General features: G+C 40.2%; 1 protein-coding gene across 2 annotated transcripts in view; it reads right to left on the bottom strand.

The window, feature by feature from the left end:
- The window catches only part of Gli3 (GLI family zinc finger 3), a 272,053-nt gene that overhangs the window by 82,177 nt on the left and 163,934 nt on the right, over nt 1–25,942 (bottom strand). For both annotated transcript variants that reach the window (XM_021215188.1, XM_029547461.1), the window contains exons 5-7: nt 8,451–8,656; nt 5,268–5,414; nt 1,000–1,201 (exon numbers count right to left, since the gene is read on the bottom strand). In XM_021215188.1, coding sequence (XP_021070847.1) covers nt 1,000–1,201; nt 5,268–5,414; nt 8,451–8,656 — 555 coding nt within the window. The remainder of the gene's footprint in view (nt 1–999; nt 1,202–5,267; nt 5,415–8,450; nt 8,657–25,942) is intronic.

The following is a 25,942-nucleotide window of genomic DNA, read 5'->3' as shown; positions in this document are numbered from 1 at the left end:
AACATGGCGACAGTAGTATTACTTATGTGCATTTTTCTGAACTGTTGAAGTTTCCCAAACATGTAAAGTCACCATGAAAGGCTCATCAGTTAATAACTAGAGCTCTTGCCCATTTGTAAAATAATAATAATAAAATACATTCTTACTTATTAAAAGCAAGGCTAGTGAAAATAGTGATTAGATCATATGTTCCATCTATTTATTGTGTTTTCCTGGGGTTTCATTTTGTTTGTTTTTTGACAGGATGTCAAGCAGCCCAAGCTAGCCTTGAATTCCTATGCCTGTCCATCTACCCTTTCCAATGCCCTGGCTTCATGCCAGGCTCACTAGGATGACACCCAAGATGAAGAAGCACCCACAGTGTGATGAACTATAATGCAAAGATTACTGGCAAGGAAATTTGGGGACCATGGTGAAAACTGGCGTGAAAATGAGAGCTAACGATTATAACCGGGATTGTCTTAATTAACTATTTGCTAGTACGCTGTTAATTCTGTAAATAGCAGTTAAAGGAAAGTGACCAACTGACAAAAGCAACATGAGTGTCTCACAAATTCTTAGCATGGCTTCTTTTATAGTCCTTTCATATTCAGGGATGAAAGCCCAAATCTGATTATTAGCAATAGCATCTTACATTCTTTACACTCATGTAAGGGTGTGTAAAAATTACCTTAGTATACAGAAAAGATAATCAAAGTTTTTATCCTTAAAGATAAGCTGGAAAGGTATAATTAAAAAAAAATAAGAAATATGCTTTCAATAAATTTCCTGTTAACTCACCAGTGATTGGCTAGGTAGGTATCCCCAACTCTTTTTCATACTGGGCAACTAGGCAGAGTTAGTTTTTCTTCTACAGAAATATTTGCAACAGAAAATCCTGGTATGGATACAGCAGCTTGCTAAGTCTTCAGACCACTGGCACTACAGATGGATTACTGGTTCTTATGAGTAATGACATTTTATTATAAAGACACACAACGGATTCAGGAAAATACGTACCTGATTGCACTTGCCGATAAGTGCCCGTAGGAACCACTTGCTGAAGAGCTGCTACGGGAATTATTGAGGATTGTAACCAAGGAGTTAGGGGATGTTCTTATCATGGTCTGAAGGTCGAAGCTATGATCTGAGAGTGGCGATATTGACAGTGTACGCTTTCGGCTGGGCCTGGCTGAGAGCCTAGGGCTGGGAAATCTGGTGCCTGTTACAGAAACAAAGCAGAACTTGATTACCTACAGCCAGATCTATATGCTATTGACTGTCACTTCTTGGTGAGAAAGGAGAGGGACAGGAAGTTGGCAACGTGTGGTGACAAGCATCTCTCCTCCCCCTTGTGATCTACTGGCTACAATTGAAGAAATTAGGGCAAAATATTTATCTTCCAGGGGTTTACCTCAGTGGAGCGCTGTTTATTAATATACAGGCAACGTGATAAATTGCCCAACAAAAGGGAGAGACTTTTATATGTTATCCTTCTTATTTCTAATGATTTATGAATCTGACAGCTGCTTAGATATTCCCATCATTAATTCACCACATGCAACAAAGACAGAGGTTCCCACAGTTGCAACACAATGCCCTCTCCACTCTAACATACACCATCTTAAGGCAGTGAATTGAATGACAAAAAAAATGAATTAAAGCATGCTAAAATAAAGAACTGGGTGTAGTTATGCCTGCCTTTCTCATGAACCCTGCAGTTAAATGCTCCCTGGTAAACTTACAGTATCACTAAAGCAATTTATAAATGCATTACCCCAAGCCAGTCATACTCAATTTAGGGTGATTCTGTACCCTAGGAGGTGTCTGACATCAGGGTATGCTATGGCTATCTAGTGGGAAGAGGCCAGACACTGTCAGACCCCTCTGCTGTAGAGAGAAGTCCTGCCTTATACGGCCTTGGGCTTGGTGATGTCAAGATGAAGGGTTCCGATCCTAAAAACCTCCTCATCTAAACATATATATTCCATGTTGTTGATGGTAGTAGCTTATAATCTTTCTAAGTTGGGAGGCATAAACCCTACCAAGGATGTGAATAAGACCTGATATGCCTAAAGATACTGAGATATCTCAATTTATATCTACTTCATATGCCCACTTGATATGGTGGTTTGTAACTGAAGGGTTAAAGTTAAATATTATTTGCATTCAAATTTGTTAGATATCAAGATCTTAGTATTAGATCACAACAGTGAATGCTAACCGCTTGTCCATGTCTGCCTTCCGATGATCAATTTACAAAGTCAGTCTAAAACTAAAGTTTAATGAATGAGAAAATTATCCAGCCAGATAAGAAGCACGTCAACTGTAAATAATTTCAAGTACAAACAGAAGATTGTATGTTCCATAGGATGCTTACAGAGATGTGACAAGTTTTGCCTCATTCAGAAAATTACATGTGTATTGTGTGTTGGGGGTGGATGGGTGGTATGCCATTGGCCTTAAACTGACCATCCCCCCTGACTCTGCCTCCCAATTACTAGAATTAAAAGTTTGTGTCGCCACAACTGACCTCAGGCAAGATAGCAACCCTCCTTGCTGAGATAATTTAATGAAACAGAAGAAATGAGTATGAAAGGCTCTACAGTTAATCCCACAACCATAACCAGTACCACAATGGTACTGTTAGCAACCTCCATATGTAACACCATTCCGCCACACCGAATGAGAAGCATGGCGCCTTCTCAATGTTTTCTTTCAGTCACATTTAAAACAGGTTCACTCATTTAGAACGGTCTCAGCACCCGCGGACTCAGGGCACGCAAGTACAGCACAACAATCCCGGGCCTGCATACACTTCCAGTATTCAAGGGGCATCTCATTTTTATTATGCCCTGACCTTGAATGCAACTATTTTATGTTTACCCACTGCAACAAGCTAATTGCATCATAAGAAATTTTAATGAAGAAATGTCTGTCATTTTTGGACAATGGGTGACAGACCAGACTTACTTTTAGTTTTCACATAGCCCTTAACACTAACCATTTCTCATGGGATTCAAAAGCAGCAAGGTAACCTAGATACCTGTTATCCCACCACGTCTGATTGTGGATCAGGATTGACTCTAGCCTTCCAAATGCCAGCACCCACTCTCCATCAGTGACGTGGGAGGTGACATAATGCCATGAGACATAGGAAGCCTTAAATATACCATACATCACTCAAAGTCAGGGGCCTGAGGCCTGACAAACCCTGCTCATCGAATTCTTCAGGTCACAGAAGACTGGCTGGAAAATGTCCTCAACTGCTTCTCTCTGAGAACACTAGTTTAAGTCAGTCTCCACCCATACGTATAGCACGGACTCCATATTTCCTTGCTCTCCCCTCAGCCCTCAGGATGTTCCTTAAAGGAATTACAGGCTCACGGTCCCTCAACCTCAGGAACTGTCAGAGCTATGGATATACCAGCTTAGTCTATTCCGTCACACCATGTACTCTAGCCTCCACGTCAAGGGCCATCGTGGGTCACACTATGTGCTTCCACCAAGTTTGCAGAGGTAGAAACTGAAGGCAAAGCCTAGGCGAACACTCTACGTCTGAGCGACAAGCCTGGCCACGAGGCCCTTCTTACTGCTCCAGCACGAGGAGTTCCAACCTAGTTTCTGTTAATTGTTTTTGTTTCTCTGCTTTAATAAAAATTTCTGACAAAGAAAGAGGAGCTTTCTTTTCATGTGATGAATGATAGGATATCTAAATTCCTACTTAATGACAGTCAATTTACCATATACTCTGGCAAATTAAAATTCCTTTAATTAGGTTTTACAAAGTAAAAGGGTAGCTTCATTCTTTATTTAGATAAAAAAAAAAAAAAACAAAAAGCCCTGCCTGACTAAACACATTCTTATCAAACAGGGAGAGTAATGCAGGCTGACCTTCCAAGGAGTCGCTCTTATTTTAATTCTTTATTTGCAGATTTTTTTTTTAAATAACTAATTTGCATAATAACGGTGAACTGTTTCCCCCCAAACAATTGCTAATTGAAATGTGGTTATGATGAATCTGAAACTTAAGCTCTTTATGCTACTGATGCTAACAACAAAACCCTCACAAAGGGCGCAGCACAGTTCTTTTACTTTGTGTGTGGTAACAAGCTGCCCAACAGAGACTGGCACCAGGACACACTCCTTCAGAGTACACCAAGGTGGTCCCGGATGATTACTAGACTCAGACTGTCAATTTTATTCCTATGAGGACCAACTATCCATCATCCCACCCCCCCATTCCCCAAATTTGAGGCTTAGAGTAACAGAAGCACATCTCTGACAAGAATGACTCCAAACCAAGCCTAGCTGGAAAGGCAAGGGTTAAGCACCACTGCTAAAAATCAAACCGACAAAAACAAAAACAAAACCATACGTTGGCCACTTGATATAATAGCTGGACTTTAGCATCACTCCTCAAGATCCTGCCAAAAGATATTTACTGAACAGGTCCTTTCAGAGATGAGAGCTTTGAAATGCTCTAAAGAGCCATATTATGGGCTGGAGAGATGGCTCAGTGGTTAAAAGCACTGACTGCTCTTCTGGAGGTCCTGAGTTCAAATCCCAGCAACCACATGGTGGCTCACAACCATCCGTAAGGAAATCTGACGCTTTCATCTGGTGTGTCTGAGGACAGGTACAGTAAACTTACATATAATAAATAAATAAATCTTTGGGCTGGAGCAAGCAGGGCTGGAGCAAGAAGAAAAAGAAAAAAAGCCATATCATAAGCCCACTGTTACCCAAAGGAATCCTACTGTACCACTAGACACCTCCATGCCCCAAGTGACATGCAAATTACATGATCTTCTTTCCTTTGTTGAGAACTAAAATTTGGAAATGTTTCTGGATTTCCCCTCACTAAGTATAACTGTTATGAACCTTCCGTGTTCTTAGCCCCTGCAAAGGGTCTTCAGGAAACACAGGATTTTAATATAAGAGTGCACAGATGGATATAAATTAACGCCTACTATCTAAAGGATAAAAATCCATGAAGTGGCCACACAAAGTCCAAGTGGAATCTGTTCCTTTCTTTTCTTATCCCAAGAAGCAGAACGAGATAATTTGTTGATCCACTACATTTCTAGTACTGCTACCAAGCTACGATTCTCTGTACATTTCAGTTCACCAGGAGGCTACGGGTCACCTCAGGCTGGCTCCAACATTTGTATGCTTACTTTACATTGGAAATTTAGCCCACTGCTTAACCTTTGCAGCTTGCTCTCCATTTCATACTTAGCTTCTGCTACTCTCCCAGCACTCCAGCAACCAGCCTTGTCACTTACTGTCCATGGCATGAAGGTACTCCATATGGATGGCCCCTGCACCAGCAGTGGCAGCTGAGGGAAGGATGTCTGCATAAGGGCTGCGCTGGCCTGTCAGCAGAGCCATCTGGTGATAGTATTCCGCAGGGCTGACTCCAGCATGGGGAGCTACGAAAGGAAACAAGACAGTGACAGTTGCAAGACAGACAAGGAAACACTGTTCTGGAAGCATTCTAAGCCTGCATGCCATTTAACCTTCAAACACAATTCTTTTATGGCTTGTGCAATAAAGTTGTTCTACGTATGCATTCATTGGCATCTTGCCTTTATCTAAAAGGAAAGCTGGAGGAATAAAAATAGTAAAATACATTATAGAAGTTTTGTTCTTTGTTTAAAGAAATTCTCATGAATTTGAATTTTTATATAGTCATGTATCTCTTAAGATGGGACACATTGTAAGAGACATGTAATTCAGGCAAATTTGTCATTTTGGGATCACAGAGGAGACATGCATATACTAAGAAAGCAAAGACGTTAACTAGACAGTGTAATTTATGGGGAGTCCAATATACACAAATTTGTCCCACTATTGGTACCGCAATGAAGCTGTATGTAGATGATCGTGATTGATTCCCTCCCACTGCAAAGAAAATGGTTTCCTATAGAAAATTACTATATGTTCATGCTTTTTATAATAGTAGACAATGCAGACAACTGTGATCTCTTTCCAGACATACTTAAAAATACTTCCCTAGGCTCCTGACAGGAGTGTCTGAGTTAACACTCACTAACACAAGAAGTCAGAGTTTACAAGAAAGAAGAAAAGAGCAGCTCAGCATTACTGACACACAACTGAATGATAAGCCGCAATTTCATGTTCCAGAATTTAAAAGCCCTCCTTTTCCCTTTTCCCCCACCACTACAAAATCAAAAAGAAAATGTGCCTATCACTCTGGAACCATTTCCTGGCAAGAGTCAGCCTCACATGAGTGGGATAATAATTAGTTTCCACCTGCCAGTTTATGCGCAAAAGCAGCACTTCTGAGGGTGGCCTCTAGATTTTTCAGAAATCTGGATTCAAAAAGTTCCATGAAGTAGCTAGGAGCCAGAAGTCAAGTCACATTCGTACGTAAAGTGCTTAGGGACAGCATTCGAGCAGTGACTCTTTACTAGTTACAGCAAAAAGTCCTAGCAATAGATGGTTTCAATTGGTGTCCACATGGAATAATTTTTATGCATGATACATAGCAAAAATGAGTATCTTTAAAGTATTAGACCACAAGAGGAAAATAATACTGAAATTACCTGACTGGGTAGTATGGTGCTTTGAGTTAGAATTGCCTCCAAAAGTGAATATGCTTGAATATTCTGTCACCAGTTAGTGGAACTGTTTGGGGAGGACTAGGAGGTGTGGCCTTATTGGAGGAAATGTTTCATTGCAGATAAGATTTGAAATTTTGAAAGCTTGCACCATTGCTAATTATCTCTCTCCCTCCCTCTCTCCCTCACTCCTACTTCTGGACTTGGGAAGACCTCAGTGACTGCACCACTGCTATGCCTGCCTGCCTGCTGTCAGGGTAGTCATGGGGTCTATCCCTATACAACTGTAAGCCCAAATAAATTCCTCCATTAGTTGCCTTGCGCATGGTACCTCCTCATAGCAATAGAAAAGTAACTTAGAAATCTTTTTAATTGGAGTCTCAAGAGACAGGAAAGAGAAGGAAGAACTATCAATCAATCGATGGATATTTAATTCACAAAAACTAAATGCAGACAACGGGCATGATTTCCATACAGTAACTACAACTACCAAGTCCTCAGACAGTCAAATTTCTGCAAGTCAGGTACAGCAACTCCAATTGCACCTTGAACTTATTTCTTAGTCCCTTTATCCATTTTCCTCATGTTTGGTTATATTTACTACATAACATCCTTTATCAAAAAATCAAATTCCAAGCAGAAAAATTTAATCATATTTTACTTTTTGTAGGTTTTTAAAATGTCAATATTGCTCAAATGAGAAAAAATGTATCTCTTGGGTACATTACGAAAATATTCCCTGTATGGAATTTTTAAAAAGGAAATACACGGGATAGTAATAATTTGTAGAAGATGGATATTCCTGGAAATACAGAGAATGGATGAGTCCTCAGACAGTTGACATTGTGTACAGTCTCAGACTATAGTTCCAATGTTAGAATTAGAGGTATGGAAATTGTAGCAGTCAGTTTAGTGAAATGAACTTCACAGTATCTCTTTACTATGTAACACCAGCAGTGACTTATATTCTACAATAAAGCATGCAAACACAGCCCCCATCAGCAATTACTAAAGCTTGTGTAGTTTTATGTGTATATCTTAATGAAAAGTTGAGCAGTTGTAGGCAAACTTTTATATATACATAGAAGACACAGTAAATATTTTCCACAAGCCTTAAGGAATAGGTTATAACTTGATAGGATGTTATGAATAACCAGCTCCAAATGAAGCCTGCATTTGAAGTCTAAAATGAGCATCAGGAATTACAGTAATAAAGTCTAGCTCATTCTTAAGTTCTCATTGTTCTCATTTAACCTGGCATGCTCAGGGGCTGAAGACACACAAAATAATGGTCTTTTACCTACCCTAAACTCTTGCTACTTACATTATGGCCCACCATAGGCCAACAGCATTAACATCACCTGGAAGCTTCTATCAGATTAAAGACTCAGGTCCCCCACTCCACACTGGTCTGCCCCAAAAACTATTAGTTTTATCAGGATCCACAGACACAGTAGTGTGTCAAGCTCTGTTCTCAGAGACATATCTGTATAAATGTGTCTTTCTGATGTACAGAACATAAGAGCATTCATTAGAAGATGGGCAAGGCCCTCAGGGAATTCATACTGGCATGGGAACACCTGAAGGGCTTGTCTAATCATGTGTGGAGTGCAGAGGAGGAGGGCATTTATGGCAGGGAGGTGAGTCGGTCAGATCTTGCTTCGAATCCCAATTTGATTACTCTCTAAATTTAATTCCTCTCTATACTGTTATTCTTACAAAAAATATGGACACCACCACCCACAAAGCAGTGCTATAAGCCAAAATTAAATTTTGAACTTAAAGCACTTGCCCCAGTGTCTGTCATGTGGGAAAATCTTACCATATGCTAGGATCTGCTTTATACAGTGTTGCAAGGGAAATACATACCTGTCTGAGACTTACCATCTGTAGGGCTCAGCCCTCGGGCAGCTGAGATCATGGAGAGGGATGGGCTGCTGTGCAATGAGCGGATGTAGTCCATATATGGGTTGATGTAGGGGTGTGGGGGACTGAAGGGGGATTCTGAGGCTGCAGTGGGGTTACGGTGTGGGGAGATCCTAATGAAGGGCAAGTCTGGATACGTTGGGCTACTAGATAAGGCAGAAGGCCTGGAAACAGAGAAAAAGAGACACAAGAGATACTCATGAGACAAGCATCTCATATGTAAAGAAACATACACATGTTCTTCATATGCAGTGAAAAAGCATGAGATTTTAAATGAACTCAAGGAGCCTTGGGAAAAATTGTCAGGTATAAACCAATTTTTAGCATTCTTACCTTAATATATGAGGATGGTGTAATCCGGATAGAATACTATCAAATTAGCTGAGCAAAGAAAACAGAGTTCTGAGCTATTTCACAGTACTCTGAAGATAGGTTAAAACAAACAAACAAACAGACAAAAAGCCAGCCTTGGTCAGGTATGGTAGTAGGTAACTGCAATACCAGATATCAGGAGTCTAAGGCATAAGGGTCATGACTTTAAGACCTATGGTATAGTTATTAATTCAAGGCCAGCCTAAGAGATTGTCTCAAAAATGGATGAGGTTTTAGCTCAGTGATGATAATACATCTACTTATCATGCACAGGGCCCTGGGTTTGATCCCTAATATAACACACACATACTAAGTCAGCCGTTGGCTTGCAGAAAATCTTAACAGCTGACTAAACAACTGAACCAAATATTAATGTGAGCATTTAAGACTGACTTCTTACTTTGTAGCGCTTCATTATTAAACAAAACAGAAGGTGTCTAGCTTAAGCCTCTAGATGGCAAAGCTGGCCGTAAGAGTGAAGAGCAAAGGCAAGCACATAAGCGATGTGAAGTCTGTCTCTATACCTGTGTCCCTGCTTCCAGTGGGCTTGCAGGTAAGGAAAACCAATTTCCACTGTTTAAAAGCAACTTTTCTTTTCCATGAGGCAATACTCAGAATTGGGTTTCTGCTACAACTCATTTTTCACGTGGATCCTTATTAATTATGTTTAGTAAGGAACCAACAACTGAGAAAACCCGGGCTTAGAGATCTGGTAAAGAATCAGGGTTTCATCAAGCCCAGGTCCTGGCAGCAGTGTGATAATGGAAGAGGCTTGCTTCCCTGAAGTGCAAACTCTACAGAGCTCTCTGATGTATCTGATCTCAGAGAGACATGTCTGCAACTTCATCCTCGCCACACACAGACATTCAGCCAACCATTGGCAACCCAGGGAAAGCCATGTCTAGGACAGATCTGCAACGCCTTCCACCACTGCACTCCTTCCCTAGTAGATTCCTCCAGGGCATGATCCAGGGAACTGGCTACGACAGGTTAACCTCTGTCCTCACAGCCTGTGAGAGTGAACAGGCATATGGAGAACAGACTGTGAGAGAGACAGACCCACTAAGAGCACATAGGAGGGAAACCAAAGAGTGAAAAGTGCCATTTTCCTCTTCCCAGGGAAGCAAAGACACTGCCTCCTAGGAAATAAGCTGAAACAAAGTGCTGGCTGTGTAGGATTTTTTTCATGCAATTTTGTTACTTAGAGTTCCTTCTAGAGAAATACACTAAAATTTCAGCTTCCTAAATTTATACACAAATAGTAAGAAGTCTCTAGCACGCAGTTCTTAGCATCTAGTACAGCAATGCACTTACATAATACTTGAATGTAACACACGGACAGTTACTGGATGCTATGTGTCATTTTGAAAAGTTTTCCATCTGATAAAGTAAACAGAAAGTGGCAGAAGCTGTACCACAGGAGTTCACTTCATATCTCTGCAAAACCACGTCCTAACCTCCAAGTACCCTTCTGTGGCTGGTTAAGTCAAACTCCATTCAGCCATGTTAGGTCATTTACAGAGTACAGGGGAAGCTCACATTCATTTCTACCAGACAGAATGGGCAATCCTTCCGGTTTGATTAAAAAGCAATCTTATAAAACATAAACCTTATGCTGAGATGCAAGCAAACACACACACACAGTAATCACTTCACTGAGTCCCTGACAAGACACCGCTAGGATATACCACGGTGGTCCCAGCAGACTTAATGATATGAACTACACACTGGTGGAGCAGTTCACCCTTCTTGGTAAGTTGTTCTGTTGGTAATTTTGATAGAGATGAAAACTTATTCTGGTTCTTATATTCTGTCCCCATCAGCCCAAATTCCACCTAGAAGAATCATGCCCATGAAGATAAACCTATATTCATAAAAACATGGAGAAATGGCTGGGGTGGCCACGAATCCCAGAGTATGGCAAGGAGGCAGGGTCTCCAAGGTTGGTCTCTTCACTGCACCTTGAGGATGTGACAGGTGCTCCAGTGCTTCCTTCTGAGCTTTCACCTCAGGAAGATCCGGGGAACAACTCAATCCTCTCAGAAGGATTCCAGACCTAACCACTTCATTCCTGACGAGAGTGCTAGCCTCAAGGCTATTTACATACTAGTGAGAAGTATCCACAGAAAGGACAGTATCTTAGTAAATCTAAGATTTAGAGCTAAGGCTGCTAGACTTTAACCATCTGCCAAACGTGTCCCTTTCAGACAGATGCTCTCAGAGGTAGGGGATCACGGTTTACCAACAAGGTGACTTCGAGAGGCTTCAGAGAGGTGTGCACAACAAGCACCCTGCTCATTGACTGCCCTCAGGAAACAGGCCATGTGGTAAATGCAAGCCACCCACTTCTGCAAGAAAGATGTTTCACAATGGTGACACAGGGATGGCTCACCGGGAATCCTGGAGACTGGCACTAGACAGTCAGTAAGGGACAAGGGACAGTCTGAGGCAGGCAGCTCAGTAGCTGCCAGCTGTGTAACCTGGGCACCTTCAGCATCCTCTTTGCACTTTGCTGTCTGTAGGAATGACAGGTGGTATCTATCTTGTGGTTAATAGAAGTCCCATGACTGTGCCATACAAAGGCTCACCCAAAATACACAAGGGAATCTATGCATTTGCACATATAAAATCATATCATATTACATAAACAGGCCCATACATCAGGATTGACAAATATGAAATGCTACATAATTTCAAATCTTAAAATGCCTGGAGCTTTTGTTTTGACAGGTACAGTGATGCACACCTTTAATTATTTTATTAAAGCATTCCTGAGGCAGAGTCAGGCTGACCTCTGGGTTTGGGAGGGGGGAGGGGGAGGGAGAGAGAGAGAGGGAGGGGTAGGGGGAGAGGGGGGAGAGGAAGGGGGAGGGGAGAGGGAGAGGGAGATTAGCTTTCAAAATTAAGCTGCAGTATAGATTTCTGATATCTCTGAGCTGCACATAGGCAGACTCTTGCCATTTTCAATATTCTCTAAGGGCACAGCCTTTTGCTTAGTAATAAGCAATTGTTTCCTTAAATGTCCGTTCATTGATGAAAACCTTCCTTCCCTATAGTGTATGTTCAGTGCAGTAATGGATTTCGTTGTGCTGTTTTACACATGTAAGTAAATGAACTTTGCTAACATCCATTTGCCACTATCCTCTTTTATCCCTCCTCCTCCTCAGGTACAACATCCCAATTAGTTGCATTTTCACTATTTAAAAAAAATCTAGATTACACATGATAGAAAAATGTATAATATTTGCCTTTCTGAATCTTGAGTACAATAGTACAATTTTATATTCCATCTGTCTTCTTGGAAATGGCACAGTTTTGTTGGTCTTTAAAAACTTATTTCTTTTCAGCATCATGTAATACCCCATTAATAAGAGGAGCCAACAGTTTACGAATCCATATCACAACTGAAGGTATCTTGATAACTGCAAAATATGGCAATTATAATTACAGCTGCTGTAAGTATCTAGTTAGAGTCTTCACAGTATCAACTGGAATATGAGTCCATTTTGTCCTCTTCTCTGAAGAATCTCCTTGGGTTCTTTAGAACTCCTTTAAAGTCAAGTCAGAGAACCACATAGGGTAGCTAAGATTATGAGCTCACTAATGAAATGCAGGGCCTTTGAAGAAAGGACCTGGATGGGTTACAACTCACTCCTATTCATACATCAGTTTCCTGACCCATGAGGTAGGTGCACTGTGACACCAGCAGTTCCCTCCCTGCTGCTGTGAGCATTAGGAAGCATACACGCAAACCCAATGTCAAGGAATTTTGAAAGTGGCCGACAAAGCCTATTCTAGACCCAATAATGTCCAAATGACAAGTTAGCTTCCAAGTACAGCGGTGACTGCAAGTCTACTTTCCATACCGCACCGTCGCCCTGTGTACTCTGTCTAAGGTGCACTTCTGCATCAGACCCCATGTGGTAGTTTGAATAAGGATATATGAGGCCCACCCCCCATAGGCTTATTATATTTAAATGCTTGGTCATCAAGGAACAGCACTAACTGGGAAGGGCTAGGAGATGTGGCCTTGTTGGAGTGGGTGTGGCCTTGTTGGAGGAAGTGTGTCACTGGGGGTGGGCTTTGAGGGTTCAAGGGCCCAAGTCAGCCCCAGAATCTCTTCCTGCTGACTGCAGATCCAGATAGAGAAGTCTCAGGTACATCTCTAGCAACATGTCTGCCTGTCTATCACTGTGCTTCCTGCCATGATAATGGACTAAACCTCCGAAATTGTAAGCCAGCTTCAATTAAATGCTGCCTTTTAGAGGTGGCTGTGGTCATGGTGTCTCTTTACAATAACTGAACACTGACTGAGACACCCTAGTAAGGTGGATTAGATGACACTTCCATAGTGTTGACAAAAGCAGAAACTAAGGATGCGCCCATCCATCCTTGCATGAAAATGGCTCAAACAGCCAGTTAACTGTGTATGAATCAGTCTTTTCAGTAAAGCCACTTCTGACTTCGCCTAACAGAATTGCTTCCAAAGCCTTGGTAGCTAGTTCATTTGTCCATCATTATATTTGTAATGGAACACACATCTGTGGAAGAAGGTTTAAACTCTTCAGGCTTAGCAGACATTGCTGTTTGAAGGAACTAATCAAAATAGTGACCAGAGGAGGGATGAACTGTATATAAGGAAATAAAGAGGCAGCCACAAAACACATTTAAATGGATGTATTTTATGAAGGGTCATAAACTTTTCTTGGTAAATATTTGTCAAACTTGTTTTTAAAAGTATTCAATGGATGACTGAAGTAGCAATAAGAACGAAAGAAAAAGGATTTGTCTCCTATTGGTTTATACTTTCAGTAGATCCACGTAAGAATGGAAGTGAAGATTACTAATACTTCTCTGCCTTCATATTCTGGAACTGTGTGTTCTCGACTGCTGGGATTAGAAAGAACAAGCAACAAATATGCAGAGAAAAAAAACAATGATATTTCAAACTGACTTAAAACCTGACATAAACCATGCCACGCATGCTGTAGCACAGAATTACGGTAATAAGGCAATGGCCCTCTCTATAAAACTGTATTAAACGCTGACTGAGCATCCAGCTGGCATGAAAGGATGGGCTGTTTCTCTGCATCTTGGGTGAATTCAGAGCCCCAGCATCCCCAATTGGTACCCATGCAGGGAAAGCCTCCTCTGAAGGCTTTCCAGTTGTCTGTTCAAGGCAGAGAGAGTCGAGGCTGCTTTGCTTCTAGATGCCCATGGGAATCCGAGAAATGTGCAGCAAGCACAGTCTTAGACAAGTAAAGACTACTTTAATGATTTCCCCAAAGGCAATGAAACAATATAAAATTGTTTGTTTGTGACTATAATTTAAGACTAATTTTATAAGGTCAAGAAACTAGATTACAAAAAAAAAAAAAAAAGAATAGAGGATTATTATAGCATTTTAATAGTATACTATGATATGCTACCACTACAAAACAAAACCAACAAAAACTCATTGCAAGAATGACTGGACTTCTTAGTTAGAATTAGATATACTTCTCTAACCAAACTGGGTATCCTTGGTTCATCCATTTTATGGGGTTACTAACACAGTATGCAATTACTCGTGCCACCCATGATAAAAATGATAAGCCATGGTTAAGGCAAAGATGTGTAGCAATGAGACTGCTGAGCCACCATTAGCACAGGCTAGACCCTCCTTGTGAAAGCACAGCTATGGATTGGCTATTTGAATAGATCCATATTTTACTATCCAGTGACATACATTACTGAATGCACATGTGACATCTGGACTAGAAGATCACAGAAGCATTCTTTACCCTCTATAAAATTAGAAACAGCTACCTAATGATAGGAAAGTGAACAAAAATAATTCATACAATAGCAAAGTTATGGAAAGGAATGAACTACAATGAGGGATATTGGACAGAATATCCAGCTAAAGGATTACTATAGGTAGTATAGTAACTTATACAAAGTTTAGTAACACTTAAACCCAATGTTATAAACATAAGGATATCAGAATATTCATCCCTGGTTCACAGTGACGTACAGCATAGACAACAATTTCTAGTCTTGCTCAACTGGCAGGTGCGTTTATTTATGGAGACTCACTACAGTTCCCTGAGCTGTATGCATACTCTGTGTGCACTCTTCTGCACACTTTTTCGTCACTTTTTCAGAAGGTACACTATTTTCTTAGTGCTACACATACTGAAGCTTCTCATAGTAGTTGCCATCAATTAAATTTAGAACAAACTACAGATATACAATACTTTTCAAAATTTATAAAAAGTTTGGTGACCTTTTAAGTAGTACAAATAATATAAAATTTGCTATTATTGGACAAAATTAGACTTGTGCCAAGTAGACAACAGAAGACAGACTGTGCATATAAGTTTTGAGAGCGGAGAAAGCTTTTGTTAAAACAAATCAGAAGTTTCTTGTCAATGGAGAAGCAAAGAAATTTCACATTCATGGATATATTTCCTTCTACCTATGTACCACATTCTAGAACCAGTAGGATTGGTTGCAGATAAAACAGATCTTATTCTGCCCAGAGATGATGACTAAGATCAATTTGATAAATACATTTACTACAATTATTTCTATTAGTAGATTAAACTCCCAAGGTTGAAAAATTAAATAAAATTCTGTCCAATTGATTACAATGTACAGTGCTTTCTTTCATTTTGTTTTTGTTTTTGTAAAAAGGCTTTTATTGAACACACTACTCATTCAAGTAAGTCTTTGGGAGATAGCGGTCTCATATTTGTGAGATGATGTTTTCATAGTTCTTCCTGCCCAGTTAACAGATATTACAAACAAAAAAAGTAGCTACATGAATCTGACACTAAATTTAATTTCACATTTAACTATGTGGTTTTATTGTTTTGTGTGAGCTCACAGATGTACATGCAAACATCCAGCATGACACACACTTGGAGATCAGAGGACAACTCAGAGGCGTTGGTTCTCTCCTCCCACCACGCAGGTTTCAAGGATGGGAACTGAACTGAGGCTATCGGGCTTGGTGGCACTCACCTTACTGCCTTAGCAGTCTTGCCTGCCCTCTAACACTTTAGAAACAAGGGTAGGAAAGGGGAGAAGCTATTGGGCAAGTCGGCAGACCTCATTTGCATGACAGGTAACAAAATGGCATCTAAATAAAGAGTTTTGATTTTAACATAGATGCATATTATACTCAAAATTATAACTTTAGAAAGCCTAGCTGTCAAACAAATAAATGTCATACCAATATCCTATACAAACATTCCATTTCGTAATGTGCAATAAAAAGACATCTTTTCTTTTTTTCCTCTTAAAAAAGTACAGTGTAACTGGCAGCATAGTTAACGCGATGGTTAGTGCTGTCAACTAGACAGACAGGAGGGAAACCGGTAAGGAACTGTCTTAATTGTGCTAACTGAGGAGGAAAGACCCATCTACTTTGAATGATATCATTTGTTCTCTCACCTCCAAAGGTGCACACAAAAAAAATAATAAAATAAGAAGAAAATATGAAGTGTTAAAGATACTCTCCACCCCCAGATGCTAAATAGCCAAGTGCTTGAGTACCATCCCATGAGTACTGTTGAACTGTGAGTCAAAACAACTGTTTCAGGTTATATCATCGCAGCAACAAAAAAGACACTAAAACATGTTAAGTGGTAAGTTCCAGGACAGCCAGGGCTATGTAGAGAGACCCTGCCTCATAACAAACAAACAAACACCCAAAGATATTTTGATACATTATGCATTTTTATATAACATAAAGATGTTTCCTTCTTGGAATACATTCCAAGACACTCAACAGAAGCCTGAAACCAAGAGACTGTGGCATCCATAGTAAGAGATTACAAACAACAATTTTAAGGATATACTTTGATGTTACTTAAGACATATTTTCTGGTTCCATCAGAATATATCTACTTAATATCTTTGAATCTCAGAAACAGAAGGCACAGATGTAGAGAGAGCTAGTGAAAACAGAAAGCACTTAGCCTGCTACCTGTCGAATGGTAAGCACTTGGTAAATATTGGTCCCTACAACCTCATGCCTGCTGCGGCTGCTACTACGGAGGGGTTACCTGGGGAGAGGCAGTCTCCTCACTGCCACAGTCTGCTTGCAATAGTTTTCTTCTTGGCCTCACAGGGCATCAGCTCTTCTGGAGCCGGTAAGCCCAGCTACTGGACACCCTAGACATCCCCTAGGAGCACCCGTACCTCTTAGCACTTTGATCCAAGCTTAGTAAAACTGAATGTACATTTCTGCAAGAAGTCAGTTATCTTCTCATTTTAATCCAGTAACTTCCTTTTCATTTTTGAAGGCAGTCATTTTAAGAAATACTTTATTATTTCATTCTATTGTATGTGTACAGGTGTTTTGTTAGCATGTATGTCTGTGCACCAAGCCTGTGCCTAGTGTATTCAGTGCCCAATATCAGAAGTCAGATTTCCTGGGGGTGGAGTTACCGGTGGATGTTTGGAATTGAACTAGGTTTCTCTAGAAGATCAGCCAGTGTTCTTAGCCACTGAATCAACGCTTCAGCGTTAGAATTGTTTTTCTTTTCAAATAAGCAAGAAGTTTAAGTCATTTTCCTAACAACTACCCACTCATTCTACAGAACCTATTTTCTGGAATTTGAGGAATTTCCAAATCAGTATTGAAAATAATACTCAAGTGGGCAAAATAAGAGAGGAAGACAGTTAACAACCCCAAAGTATAGTCTTCCAGAGTCTCCAAAAATAATGTAAACAATGATGGTGAAAGAAGTCAGATGCTATATGAATATTTATGCTTAAGAGGAATAGAATTAAAAAAAAAACAAACCAAAAACAGAACTTCCATAGCAGGAGAGAAAGTCCAGAGCAGCTTAGAGGGGACAAAGAGAAAGGACCTCCACCCAGCCAACTCTAGGAGACACAGCTCATGACTGACAGGCTAAAGACATCTGTAGAGTAGCCATAAACATGGTATCATAAAGAGTCGAGAAAAAGGAAAATCCAGCAAGGGGTGGATACATGGTGCTTTCATTCACAAAGCAGCTGTGGGTCTCGTTTGGAAATGACCTCTGCTGAGTCAGCAGCACAGTCACTTGGCCCCTGTGTCCTGAAGCACAGGATACAGAGTAGATCATTAGTCTTGCAATAAGGCAGTTGTAGCACAGGAGACTGAGTGGCTTGACACAGGGATGAACATATGGTCATTTGAAGAAGCAGACTCAGCTTGGAACAACTGAAGGACACTGTTTCAAAAAGACCCCAGACATCTCATTACTTCACAGGTGGGGTTTAGGTTACCAGTCACACCATTGGTCTGCAGTTGTTAGTACTGGTCCTGGGCTCATGTGTCTTCTGTTATACTACAAGGTGTTTAGACTATCAGCTGCCACCAGCAGGAGTCAGGCAACACAGGAAGCCCGTCACTCCCACTCAAGCAACACCCTACTCTGCCATGTGTCCCTGGTTTTTCCTATTTCATGACCTCAACACTAGAAAAGGCAGGTTAGTTAGTGAGGAATGTGTTGTCTCCTTAAGAACTGGGGAGGGCATTCTTCATTTAGTTCGCCGTCTTTGCTTCTCTCTTCTCAGTCATTCTCCAGCTAAGGCTTCCTTACCCCCTCTACTTCACGCCAACCGCTTCCTCTTCCATGTGTCTTCCCCTCTACATTTTGCTTTAAACAAGCCCTACCTCAGTCTAACCCTGGGTTTCTTTGTTCTGTGGTTGGTACTGCTCCCCCTTCCATTTCCATACATATGCACAATAAATAATGTATCCGTGCATTCTGTACTTTTAGCCATCCTTTGCCCCTAAATTACTGGTTCTGGTAGGATTAATTTTTCAAATCTTATTGTATCAGCATTGCTGGCTAGTGATTGTCTTTGCAAACAATATTCTAATTTGCACCCCAATTCCACAACCCTGTGGTCCCTACTGAACAGAGCAAGAATCCTCTTGGAAACAATCAGGGTGATTTAAAATAAATAAGCAAATGAATACATTTTTTTAAAGAATAAATGCATTCAATTCATCATATAACTCCATATGTGCAACTTTTAATGCAATATAACTTCATATGTGCAACTTTTAATGCAAATATATAAGTAAACAAGAAACTGAGCAGCACAGCTCCTCAAAACTACTTATCCCAAAGCATGAATTACATGTGAACTACATTCTGTCCGGGAGAGCTCAAAAGGGTCATTACAGGAGTGTTCAAAGAAAATACAAATTTCTGAATGAATCCCAATAGACCACAAACAGCTGGGAAAGGAAGAAAGACAATATAAGATATAAAAGATGAACTCTAAAGAGGCATAAATACTGAAAAGAAAATAATTTGAAAAATTTAAATTAAAAACACATTACCTAAAATATAAAAGAATGGACTCAAGAAAGGGCAGAATACTGAAGACAGAAAACAAGTTAGAAAACTGTAACACTCAAACAAAGAACAGATAAATTAATAAATTAGTAACCAAGTATGAGTACTAACTTCAAGATGAACAGAACACCATGAAGAAACTCAATCTAAGAATCAGGGGCATAAAAAAAGAAGAGGTATTTCATTGTAAAGACTTAAGACATTTCCAACAAAATAATAGAAAGATTTCTTAAGCAACAAGAACACCCTTGTCTATGCTTACTTCTCGGACTGCTCCTCCTGCTTTTTTCCTCTCCACCAGTGGGTCTTGATCCCTTTACAGGTCAAATGACCCTTTCACAGGGGTTGCTTAAGACCATCAAAAAACTCAGATATTTATATTACAATTCATGACAATGCAAAAATTACAGTTATGAAGTAGCAATGAAATTATTTTATGGTTGAGGACGCCACAATATGAGGAACTATATTAAAGGGTCATAGGGCCGCAACAGTAGGAAGGTTGAGAACCACTGGTTTAGAGGAACAAAGTAGGTGATCATGGAGCAGCAGTATGAGAACAGAGAGAAGTGGGTACACAAAGAGTTGATAATATATTCAAAATCTGTTCAATACATACTGATAGGAAATCATATTTAAAATACAAAACAGCAAATAATATCCTGAATCCAAAAGAAAATATATATCAAAAATAAAAATATTTTGATTTTGAAACATGTAGTCATCCAGCAAGTACCATCTAAGAGCTAACTCTAACTGTGAAACTTCTGACATTTGTCTAGGTGCCACATCCTTATAACAATAAAAAAGCCTACCCTTCATCTTCTGTAGAAAGTCTGAGTTTGAGTCATGCTGTCTCCTAACAGTAAGAGGAAAATGACTCCAAGTATACATTTATTTTTCTGGGCAGAAGAACACTGGAGGACATATGGACCAACAGAGACCATGGCAGCATGTATAAGACATGCAAAAGCTCAAACCAGACAGAAATCTCAGCATAAACGGAAGGGACTGGGTGCAAACTCCCACCCCTAGCCAAGAAAACATTTACAAATAGCTATTAGGAGGTGAGGTGGTGAAGATCGGTTTTCTTCAACAGAATAACACTGGGCATTATCAACCACACTTCACTGTACTGGCCCATGCTTAGGAGCAGTTGGCCAACAGAAACAGAACTAGAACTGGGTGCTTTTTATGGCTTTTTCTTCTGTTTTTTTTTTGTTTGTGTGTTTTAAGTTGTGTGGGTAAGAAGGGGGACAGATCTAGGAGGACTTGAGGGATGTGAAAGAAAATAATAAAAAAATATACAAAATTTTTTTTAAAGGCATTAAAAAATAACTCATTCCATGGTTTTACATTTATCTGGATGAGTAAATAATTTTAGACAAATAGATATTTTTAAAAATCCCAGAAGCAATAACCTTGGATTAGTTTTGTGTGAGAAGTCACTTTGGGTACAGATCAATAATTAAAAACACAATTCTAGAGTCCACGAAGTTACTCCTGACCTCATGTTGAGTCTGCTTTCATACTTAAAGGTAAGACATTCACACTGTAGTCAGGTTTATGTGGACCTCTGAACCAGAAAAGCAAGGCTCCACTGTTAATCAGAAAATGAGTTCTCCACTTCCTTTCTTCATCCCTGTGACAGCACTGCCATCTTTGCAGCTACTGATGTCCTCTCTAGGGCACCCGCATGCTCTGCTTTGATGTCGGTTCCCAAAGAGATGATAGGGTAAAGCCTTATGCTGATGAGGCCTGATGGTGATTGATTAGAAGAGTGGGACCATGAGTCAAACAAAGCTACAGTGTGGAGTCCAGGAGCTCACCCAGCAGTGGCACATCACAGCGAGTTTACAGCTATTACATATTTTTATATTAACAGTTTTCCCTACCCAGGTTTGTACAGTTTATCTTTATTCTTTCAAATCCCGAAACTGCTTCAATAAGAAAGTAGGGTTTATATATAAGATACACACACACACACACACACACACTCCTAAGCCTGAACTTTTAGGGGAAATTGAAGAGGCTTTGTGTCAAGTACGACTAAATCCAGCCTTTCCATATCAAACCTCTGCTAGAAAATTACTGTGTGGATGATAAGGCAAAAAGATATAATAAAAAGTGACTCTACTCAATTTACACTGCAATATTGGTATGACTGAATATTTTTCATTCAGGTGCCTGATAAAATCACTAAACTGTATTGCAGATAAATAAAAGAGGCTTCTGTCAAGAATAAACACCATTAATCATGAAGCCTTACCCTCTCAGAGCTTGTGCTATGCATCTTCACAAACACACAGCACAGTCAGCTCGCTGCACATGCCTGCCTCTTTATCCCCTGCCAGGCTGAGGGACCCCTCGTTTTTCATTTTCTAAGATGTAGGCAGCAGAAGCATTCTGAAACATTCTCTCTATACTTTAACTTTGCAATTTTCCAAGGAGTGTCATTACTGTGTAATTTAGGAAATGGTAGCTGAGATCTTAGTGGGGAAAAAAAAAACATTATTATTTTTTCCTAAAAACAAACAAGGATGAGTTCTCAACTCTAAGATGACATTACTTTAAAGATTCAGGATTTTGAGAAATATTTTTGTCTCAGTTTCAGGTTTTGCTTTAATTTAAAAAGAACTCTAAAAGCCTTTCTCAAACATAGTCTTTCTTTTAAAAGCTTTTGGTCACTATAGTCCATGAACAAAAAAGGAAATGAAAACAAAACAGTCATATTAAGAGACACGGGAAACTTCTTCCTGCGTGCCACTTTGCCAATAAAAACAAAAACCACTACAGATTATAAAATATGTCCCAATTCCAAAGTTCAAGGGTCAGGAGAAAGATGCAGAACTGCAAACATGAGTTAAGTTCATGATTAGACATGTATCGGGCAGTCTACCACTTGCCAAATCTCTGTGGTTTGTGAGACATTAGGTCCTCTACATGTGCCCATCATTGGTTCATTGGTTCTTAGATTAAAAAAAAAAAAAGGGGGGGATGAAATGGTGAGAGCAAAGTTGGAGAGATTAACTAATCTGAAAAAAACCTATGGCTTATGGGATAAAACAAAAGGTCATGTGAGCATGCATGGGGTGGATAATCTCTTCAGAATCTATTTAAGTGTATCTGTATAAAAGGAAAAAACAAAACAAACAAACAAACAAACAAAACAACAACAACAACAACAACAAAAAATCAATGAACAAACCTAGACCTTCCCCTAACAGCCCATTCCCCATTCCAATTTGCATCCGGAAACAAAGTTCTGGGGAAATGCTCAAGGAGCCACTTACCATGGGGCAGAGCTGAGAATGGAACCCAGCTCAGGCCCAGGTACCCAGAAAATACAGGGGTGAAGATACTGTCAGGCCTGGCATGGTGGCAAACAATTTAATCCCAGTACTCAGAAGGCAGACTGAGTTCCAGATCATCCAGGGATACCCAGTGAGACCACGATAAATGAAGATAACCAGAATCCATGAGCTAATGTTTGAACTTTCTGGAGTTATACGCTGAAACCCAGGAATGAAACATTACCATAGATCATGCAGCAAACAAAATGTTAGGAAGAGAGAGCCTGTTCTGAGAGGCAATGAATTCTTCACAGAGGCCCAAGCCCAAGATCCCAAGATGCACAGGAGGAATTACCAGCTACTGCATTTTAGCTCACTGGGAATCTAATGTCAGAGGTTTTACTTTCAAATGGAACGGTGGTGGGGAAGCAGACAGAGAAGTCATCAGTGGCCTGAGAACACTCAGACATTTTGGAAACTAATGCTCAGATAGAAGCCTAGTTCGAATGGTGGGTGGGGAGGGGGAGAGAGAGAGAGAGAGAGAGAGAGAGAGAGAGAGAGAGAGAGAGAGAGAGAGAGAGAGAGACCAACTGCAGCCATAACTCAAGACACTCTTCAGAAAGTCCTGAGGATGAACAGATTTGTACTGTTTCCACCCATATGTGCTCCCTTTCTTGACAAAATCTGGGTCTACCTTCTTGGAAATTCCAACGGAAAACGATCTCTAGGTCCATTACTGATAAATACAGAGTTCTGGTTTGGCACTATAAAATTCATGTGCTTGAGTAAAATCAAGATTGTCATGTACTCATAAGTAACAATAACTAATGTAACTAAGCAAACAAAAAACACAGGCTAAAACAGACAAGCCAACAAGCAAGCAAGCAAACCAGGCAGGTGAGAGCACCCACGAGGCTTAGCTAGTGAAGGTACCCACTGCCAAGCCCGACAACCTGAGCCTCATGACTCCCCACTCCATGTCGTCTTTTGATGTACACATGTATAAAATGGTCTAGATGTATACATCCACGACAGACAGACAGACAGACAGACAGACAGACAGACAGACAGACAGACAAATATAATTTTAAAGCAGAATTATCTGGAATTTTGCTTTTTTTTATTTTGCCAATAAAAATTTTTAATCAAGCAATCCATCACATTTCACCACACAAATTCTGAAAACATTCTTCCACTCTGAATATTCATTTATCATCACTTGGTATACCTTTTTTCCCCTCCCTAATTCCTTGCTGAAATTTAAAAATTATTTTATCCTTTGAAATTCTTAGATATATAATGTATCTTAATCATATGTATATATTAGTCACATATATAACATACATATGTTAATACATAATGTATATCTATCCCCATTCTTCACTCCCAGAAACTTGTTCTTAAGGTAGCTGAATTTTGAAAACTGTTTAACTATCCCATTAACACCTGCAGTGAAGTTCAAAATGTTATAAGATCAATTATCTGCTATTAGTAGTGGAAGTTTAAAACATAATTTTGAATTCAGGAGTTATTCTTCTCTGTTCCAGCTATAAGCTATGCTTTAGGAAAATGAGAAGGAAACAGCCTTGGCTAAGACAACTGCATACTTTCTATGTTTATTATTTCCACAGAGAAGACAATGCACTTTTGTCTATAATGGCAAGATTTACAAGTATAAATGTCTAAAATTCAAAAATAGAAATGAGATAGCTCAGAAATGTGGCTTTCACTTACATGGAGTGGACATGCCCCCACCTCCCACCCCACAGGACAGCTGACACTAATTGGACCCGAGGAGGGCAAACCTGCACTATTTGCCTTCAGTTGCCTTCTCCGCATTCAAGGGAAAGCAAGGGGCTTAGCAGCTCTTCCTTCATTGATCCTAAAGCTAATAATGACTACAGAATAGCCAAGTTACAAACTTGAATGAACCTCGGCTCTTCTCGCTAATGACATTTAAAACATGTCTTTAGGTCCCCACGTTAGTCATTCAGCAAGTATTCTTGGCAAAGACCTCAGGCAGATGGAAGCTATAGACTGAACACACAGGCCAGAGTCAAATTGCCTGGAAGAACTAGGAGACTTGTGGCTCTGAGGAATGTAATTCATGCAGAAAAGCGCTGTCAGAGCAGGGCCAGGGAACCTTGTTGGAGGAAAGCAAAATAAACAGTTCAACAAAGAAAACAAAGACTGGCCAACCGCCTTTTCTAAAACTTGAGTACACTGAGACTTCAGTGGGTGCCCAAGAAAAGACTGCATCAAAGAAGACCCTTGCTAAGCAAATAGACCAAAGAAGGAGGCTTCCCTCCCTCTCCACGCTGGGGGAGGGACTGCACTAGGCTCTTCCTTCCCATTCAAGTTCCCTGTCTTCCAAGGTAAATCTCTCCTCCACATAAACAGAAGCAGCAAACAGGCACTGGCACAGCCCAAGTCTATCCCTAGGCTAAAAGTTGGAAAGGTGGAGAACTCAGCCCAAGTTCATTGTGATCCAATGTACATTTGCTTCAGATCATGAAAGTTAGTCACAAAAGGGAGCACCGAAGGAACCGGCCAGGTTAAATCCCTACAGCCCGATGCCCACCTTTTATGAATGAGGAGCTACTCCTGAAATGCTCAAGGACTCTTACAAAGAGTGTACAAAATTCACAACCGTGCCACGTTTGCACTGGTGAATGTCATACACCAAGGCACAGAGAAGCTTCGTGCAGCCGGTTGTCCCTGCTTCAGGACCAAATTCCATCTATTCCCAGGGAATCTGGAATTGAGGAACCTTCCCTCTATGCAATGGTTGCATGAGTTGCTGCACATCTAAAGCCCAGAAGCAGAGGAGCCCAGAGTTTGGTCATTTACACAAGCTGGCTTTACTTTTCCTGACTACCTTCATTCAAACAGATGAGTATGCAGGCTTTTACTGACAAGTCTGAAGGAACAGTTATTATTAAAAAAAAAAAAATGAACAGGAATGGGCATATTCTGTGTGTGTACGTGTGTGTAGAGTTATATAATAAAAATCTTTAAGACAGCAATAACCACACCTAACATGGTAGGTCTAACAGCACTAATATAATCCAAAGTAAGTTTAAATTAATCACTGTTGCCCCAGCAGATGAGAGATGAAGAATCAGAGTAACCATTAGAAGTTTGATCACCTGTTGGTACTCAGGTTTGTAAACCTGTTCTGAGGAATTCCCCCTGTTGTTTACAATGCATGCTGAAAACAGTTCAGGTCAGGAATGGGAAGGGGTGTTCTTTTTGAGAATCTGTAATTTAGTTTATCAGGAAATTTTAGTTTACTGCAAACTTGCAGGGCTTTCCACATGTATAAGGTAAACTGGAGTAACAAGACTCCATGATTTCTCTTGTAAGTGGGGAGGAATGTCCTTCCACCCTGGCCGATATGATAGGACATACAGCTCCTCCCTTATGCATTTGG

The sequence above is a fragment of the Mus pahari genome, chromosome 16 (assembly GCF_900095145.1).
Source record: "Mus pahari chromosome 16, PAHARI_EIJ_v1.1, whole genome shotgun sequence".
NCBI lineage: Eukaryota > Metazoa > Chordata > Mammalia > Rodentia > Muridae > Mus > Mus pahari.
The sequence above is the reverse complement of the archived record's forward strand: the minus strand, read 5'-3'. Positions and strand labels throughout refer to the sequence as shown.